Below are 7,063 nucleotides of genomic sequence, written 5' to 3'. Positions count from 1 at the left end.
CGGGCTGTCCCTTTCTGTGCGAAATGACAAGCGCTGGTGATAGAAGACAAGGCGGTAACTCTTAGGAAGGTATTAACCTCCCTTCCAGTACATAGATGTCGTAATCCTGACGTTGGACTGTGAGCCAGGAACTGCTGAGCTGAGCTGGTTGGGAAGATGTCTCTGGTCCAGAGAGGTGTCTTAACAGAACATGAGTTTTTGCAGAAAATGAGTGGAAATGCAGTAAAACTGTGAGGTGGTTTTTGAGCCCCGGGATGGAAACACACTGCCAGCCCAGCAGGGCTGTCACAGGACTACCCTGATCACAGTCCTGGAGTCTGGGCTTCCCTGCACTAAGCAACCGAATTGATATTTTGGTTAGTTGCTAAATAAATACACTGAGTTGTAGCAGTAGAAGACAGAAACTTCTCAATTTCAAAGGTTTCCTGTCTTGATCAAGCTTCCAAGATCAGTTCTGGTATTGTCTAATGTATCTTTGCCAAGGCCTATTGCTTTTTGTTGTACTTCCACTTTATCATCTTAAAGCAAGGAAAAGGGTTTTGTGTTTCTATGGAATGATGGGATTTAACAATTTACTAGATCAGTGGCAGGGAGGCAAAAAATTCTCAAAATTCAGAGTACTCCATAATACAAAATACGTATGTTTCTCTCTGACCTGGATCCCTTTGCTTTTCAGAGGTGATGTTTCTGTCAAGTAATGGATATAACTGAGAATTCAGCCACTGTAGTCTCTGTTATCATTTATCTTTAGGAAAAGGCAAAACTTCTGAGAAGTCAGCCTGCCCAAATTGTAGAACCCAAAGGTCTTCTCTATGTCCAGCAGAGAGAGTTTGCAGTGACGACCCCTAAAGATGGTATGTAGGAACATAAAGGTTTTTTCTTCTCTTGCAGCAATGATTATGAGAGCGCAGCTCTTATGATGTTTCTCTCCTTTAAAATAGGTTCAGTTTCCATTCTTGGATCAGATGATGCAACTACCTGCCATATAGTTGTGCTCCGACACACAGGTATCTTTAAAGGATGTTCAGAACAAAACCTGTACCCCTGAATTAGCATTGGTTTATGCTACATTAATAAAATAAGCTACAATTACCTTTATATAAACTTGAACCTCAGAAAGTCATTTAGTATGTTAACTGAATAACTTGTTCAAAGAGTTGGTGTGTTTGGTGTCAGAGGTTCCATGTTCTGGTTGCTTATTGAGTGGATCCTAAACTTGATCTGCTGCCATGGCCAGGGGTGGTTGCAGACCGAGGTGGCTGCACTCAGCAGTTTGCCCTGCAGGGTTTGTTAACAACAGAGACAGAACTTGTGGAAGGATCCTGGCGATGTGCCTGGGTTTCTGACATCAGAGCCGTGGCCAGGTCCTGGTCCAGAGGGCGCTTGTACCCTTCGCGGGAGCTCTGGTGGGTTTATGGTGGGGCACACAGAGACGTTATTGCCTCACTCACTCAGCCCACATCTGCTGCTGGAGGCCGCTGTGCTGCGAGGAAGCAAAGTGCTGGTGGATGTAGCTCTTGCACTACTACAGTAGTGTAAACTGCTACTGATCTCGGTTATGGTAATGTAACAGCCTCCAACAGTGATGCTGATGTCTTCTTTTGTCTTCCTCAGGCAGTGGAGCCACCTGCTTGACGCACTGCGATGGGTCAGACACAGAAGCTGAGGTGTCGCTCATCATGAGTTCAGTAAAATCTTTCTCTGACACCCCAGGATGCGGAAGGTCAGCTCTGCTCTTACTTCTTGTGTACTGGTTTTCACAAAGGTTACTGCAGTGTGCGAGGTGGGGAGTTTTTATGCGATCATATGGGGTTCAGACACAGTAATTGTGCAGGAAATAGCTCTTCATCGGAAGCCATGTGTAAAGTGAAAACTATTTCCTTGATGATGATTCTAAGAGTATTTTTAGCAGCGGTTTCTGTTCTGAGTAGTGTCTCTGTAAAATGCCATTGTGGGTTTTGTGTTTACTGTTTCCCTGTTAACTTTGGTTTCAGATATGTGAAATTTTCCAAAGAACTGGTTTCAGTTTTATATTTTTCCTTCCAGAATGTTGGTCTTGTAAATTCACGTAGGAATTTAAAAAAGAAATAAGTAAAAATGGGAGGGGATGAGGCAGTGGGGAAAAAAACATCTGAAACAGAATTTAGCACACTGTGTTCTTTCTGGATGTGGAGGGTTTTGCCCCTGTAGTTTGCTAAGAATAAAAAGCCAATGAGCTCAGAAGATACGGTCTCCAAAAACCTCATGATTTTTCCGGACTTGTCTTTACATAGACACCGCTCATAGAGAACCCTGCTGCATGGTCCAGAGTAGTTGTGAGGAGGTCACAGGAACAAAATTCTTCCTGTTTAATGAACCCTTTCTTGGAAACTGAAAGGTGGTTACCAAGTTCAGTCCAAACCAGAGGTGCCGACCATGGGAGATACCATGGGGCTGGAGAGGATTGCATGTGTGTAATGCCTCTTGATTTGTGCTATTGCGTGGATGATCCCTGAAGTGTCGAGAGTGAGTTACCATAACGTGCTCTGGAATGCAAACCAGCTTGGTGCATGGGACTGTAATCAGGGAGGCTTCTCTGATGATTGCTTTGCAGTTTGGGCGGGGGATTAATTTGTAAAGCTGCTCACTTTGGGATGTCTTTTTAATTGCTGTTTCCTGTTATTCCATCTCTGTTAGGCTGGAAGTGCACCTAGTTGGAGGTTTCAATGATGATAGGCAGTTATCACAAAAACTTACTAATCAGCTTCTTAGTAAGTTCACGTTTTTTCCACTCTCATGTCCAAAAAAATAGTTCTGACTGGATTTGGGTAAAGTTTGTTTGTAATCTGAGGCCCCTGTCATTGAATGGAAAGAGACCTGGGTTTGTTTTGAAGGGTATTTTCTTTACCTGAGAACCTGGTGTGGAGAGGGGCTGGACTTGGACCCTCGCCTGTGGCAGGTGTGTGGGGTGGAGGCTCTAAACTTGTCATTTCTTCCTGGCTTATATTCTGGCCTGTAGAACTGGGGTCAGTGCAGCTGGGCTTGACCCCGGCTTTGTGGCCAGTACGCTGCATGATCTTGGTCAAGTGTTGTCACTGTCTAAATCTATGCACATGGTGACTTCGTCAGTTATAATTCATTAATGTGGTAAGGAAAAATTCAGTTGTTGTTTGGAATTGTCTGCTGAAAGATGCTATGTCTGTTTATAAAACCTGTAGTCCAGAGAAGTGACTATGGTGCTTTACAAACCAGTGGGAAATGTAATGCACTTCAAGCTTCCCTGGAGATTCTCTGGCCTGTGCTGAGCACTTCCGGAGCGTGGAGGGGCCTTGGCCAGGCCAGGGCAGATGTCTGAAGTGGAGGGAGGTGGCCAAGGGGATAACCAAAAAGGAAAATGGAACTGGGAAAAGCCCTGGGATGCTCCCCCGTGGCCATTGCACCCAGTGATTCCTGGTACCTGTGTTACATGGTGTATGAGAGTTCTGTAAAGAATGAAGTATTATGATTAATGTATTTCTTTCAAGCTAATGATTTTCATACAATTTGAAACAATAACACTGTATTACTGTTAGAACTTTGAAAGAGAGTTGTTTTTTTCTTTTTCCTAGTGTGTGGGATGGTAAAAAGCAGAATTAATTCACAGCTAATGAAAGACTGGGTTTGCTCACGATATATATAACATTTTAGGGCAAATACATTTAAATACAAGCTGTTAAATGACTAGTGAACTAAAGCAGAACTGCTGTGATGCCAGAGCTAAACCAGTGTCAGTAAAAGGAGGAGGTGGCACAACACTTCTGGCATGTTCTTGCCATTACAAGTGGCTGCTCTCTGTAAATACTGTTACATTTAGTAGCTGTGGCTTTAATTTTATAGTTTGCAGCAAGTCTGCTAGATGCTTTTTGCTCTGTTGCCTTATCTAGGGCCAGGGCGTTAGGGATCTGCCACCATCCCGCAGTGCGCAGCACTGGCAATGCCCCTCGTCTATGTACAGCACCTGCTTTGCCTCCAGTCAGTCTTACCCATTGCTGCTGTCATTGTTGCTGTAGGAGCGTTTGATCTCCAGCCAGATGATGTTCATCTAGTGACTTTCTGCGTAACAGGTAAGAAAACGGTTCCATGGGGTTTAAAGTGTCTTTTGCCAGTGAAATCACAGTGCAGGGGTCTTTCCACACGTGTTGTGTAAGAAAGAGCGGAGTTCTTGAGTTCCGTGAGTTCTCCGTAGCAACTTGTAATTTTGAGGTTTATTGCTGGTGGTGTGTGTGGTGATGTCAGATAGACGATGCAGCAAGGGTTCTTTGCTTACCAAGTGCCTGTGCTTATTACCAGTTTATTTCACCAGCTTTGTCCCGTTGAAAGAGGCTGTGCACTGGTGGGTGTCTTAAGGGGTAGCTGAGAATGACCCTTATGTACCCTGACCTCCTTCCTGCAGGTCCAAATGGATTCATAAACTCATCCAGTCAGTTCATAGTGTGCGATGTCACATAAAGGAAGAAGTTATGTTGTTATCTTCCTGTAGCGTTCAGGTGCCATGTTCATCATCTTTGCAGCTCAGCACTGTTGGTGATGTACATCTTTGAAATTTGGCATTGTGGCAGTTTTGCACTGTGGGTTTCTCCCTGTAAATTGCCTGTGCAGGAAGTGGAGCAGCTGTTGGCTGGAGCTGGCTGTGCTCTTTGGCGATAAGGAGTTCTGCTCCAGATCCCAAGTGTGGTGGTACTGACCTGAACCACCTTTTCCATGGTTCTTTTGGCAACATCATGTTCTCAGTGTTCATCGATAACATACAACTAACTAAATGCTGCCCAGAAAAAAACCCCAAAGCCCTGTGAGTCTATGCATCTGACTGTTTGGTGGTTTTTTTTCCTTACAGAGCTAAATGACAGAGAAGAAGAGGATATTCACTTTCCAATCATTTATGGAATAGGTGAGTTAAATTAGAATTCAGATTTTTTTTGTAACTGGATTGCTTTTCAGATTCAAGTAGTAAATGGACAGCTGCTAATGACTGGGTAAAGCCCATCCTAAAAGTTAACAGCTGCTGTGGGAGGTGCAGGTAGAGGTAGAAGTTTTCTTCTGGTGCCCATGGAGGTGGGTGCACACATAAAAGTGACTGTGCACATGTACAGACAGATTTTATTTCATTTAACTGTACTTAGGATTTTGTCAGTATGAAGCTGCCTTCTTTTCCTTGTTCATTCTGTGCTTTTTCTGATTAGTTCCAGTGTCTCTGAAAATGTTCTGGAATATTGAAATGCTGCCAATGCAAAAAAAGGAGAAATAAGCTCTTGTAGGGTCAAGGTTCTGTGGCACTGAGAAATAGTGAATAGTATTCAGTGGGTTCTAAAGTTCCAGCAACGTAGTTGTGGTGGGGGGACAGTCATTTTAAACAAGTTCTGTAAGAATTAATTGTTTCTGTATTTAAACTCTTATTTCCTACCAGCTGTGAATGTCAAAACAGCAGAGATTTTCCCTGCAACCTTCCCAGAGAAAGGGCCGGATGAGGATTTACGTTCAGCCCATGTTTTAACAGGAGCAACGGTGAGTAAAAATAACAGGGGCAGGGGTGGAAGATTGTTTTTGCTGGAAGGGGAGACCAGTTGGGGCAGTGAACTATCAACTTTGGTGGTGTTCTGCCAGTAACAAAACACATGAGAAGGATGGACGGGCAGAGGCAAAGGACCAAACCACTTCAGCAAGGGGCTGCCTTGCGCAGTACAGCTCCCGTGTGCCGTTATGCCTAGCCCTGCCCCACTCAGCACATAACTTATATAGAGATTCAGGCCACAGGCCTAATCCCAGTCTGCTCCTGCCGCTGGGGGTTTGTTGCTGGAGTTCCATGGAGTGTTTGTCAGAAGAACCAGTTAATCCTGGTGCAGTAGGATGGACAGGGGCTGAGCTGGTGCGTGGAGCGTCCAAGACAGAAGCTGCAGCTTAAAGCCCAGCAGCTAAAGTGCACACTTCGGCTCTCCTTAGCATAGACTTTGTCTAACTCAAGCTCCCTGTGTTGTTACAGCTGACGAACATCTACGATGCAAAGATGGAACAACTGCACATTGGGCCTTATTTCTGGAGGCCTTTCCCACATGTGGATTTCTGGTTGCAACAAGATGATAAACAGATTTTACAGGTACCTGACCCTGACTTGTTTTTTCCCCTTCTAGCTGAACAGAGAGAGGGGTAGGATCTGTCAAAACCTGTCCCACTGTGCTGCTGGGAGGGGGGAAACTATCTTTTAAAAAGGCAGAATAACAGAGAACTTTGTGCTGGATGTCAAGCAGCTCTCACTCCCATCTTGTCTTTCAGAATCTTTCCACATCGCCCCTGGCTGAGCCGCCCCACTTTGTCTCCCACATTAGATCTACACTAACATTTCTAAAAGAACACCCCTTTCCATCTCGCTCCCTGTTTCCTGACAGGAAACCTCGCATCTACAAAAAAAATGAAGAAGGGTTATGGGAACAGGTTTGTTCTGACAAGATCTAACCTGGAACCAAACACCACGACTGCTTTAGGGAAGCACAGTGTTGCCAGCAGAGCCATGTGTCGCAGAAAGCGAACTGCTGGTCACCAACACCAGTGTCCTGCACTTTTCAAAATAAAGTATTTTGCCAGAGGAACTTGCTTTTTCTGCATTACTTACATAGGAGACACTGCTGCTTTGGAGTAAGAATTGGGCTTGGTTTATGTTCTGTTGCTCCACCACAGTAATTCAATGGGCACAGATAGAGAGGTAGCAGTGCTGAGAGGGTGAGGAGGTCTATTGTTACGCTGATAAGTACTGCAGATGACGATTGTCCATGCAGAGTGAAGGCAAGCAGCACACACTTAACGCTGATCTGTAGGGAAGTGGCCTTCAGCAGTAACTTGATGCAAGAGTAATAATTTGAAGAATCTTTATTGAAACATTCAGATAGTATCTAAAGAATGAAGCTTATTCCAACAAAACTACTGGTTTAACACTTCCAAATATAAAAACATTAAAAATTAATCTTGGTGGAGATAACTTTATCCCCAGCAAATTACTCTTATTAACATACTTCATTGCACCAAAGAAACCCATGAGGAAGACCAGGCAACTTAA

General features: G+C 44.2%; 1 protein-coding gene across 1 annotated transcript; it reads left to right on the top strand.

Moving 5' to 3' along the window:
• The first annotated feature begins 697 nt into the window (after positions 1 to 697).
• Positions 698 to 6,595, top strand: NTAN1 (N-terminal asparagine amidase). Its single transcript, XM_010021147.1, is given in 9 exon segments — positions 698 to 854; positions 942 to 1,007; positions 1,615 to 1,723; positions 2,677 to 2,750; positions 4,029 to 4,082; positions 4,853 to 4,906; positions 5,423 to 5,520; positions 5,996 to 6,109; positions 6,286 to 6,595. Coding segments are annotated over 9 exon segments (906 nt in total). The 3' UTR covers positions 6,466 to 6,595.
• The last annotated feature ends 468 nt before the right edge of the window (positions 6,596 to 7,063 follow it).

Source organism: Nestor notabilis, unplaced genomic scaffold (assembly GCF_000696875.1).
Source record: "Nestor notabilis isolate BGI_N333 unplaced genomic scaffold, ASM69687v1 scaffold30028, whole genome shotgun sequence".
Classification (NCBI taxonomy): Eukaryota; Metazoa; Chordata; class Aves; order Psittaciformes; family Psittacidae; genus Nestor; species Nestor notabilis.
The sequence above is the reverse complement of the archived record's forward strand: the minus strand, read 5'-3'. Positions and strand labels throughout refer to the sequence as shown.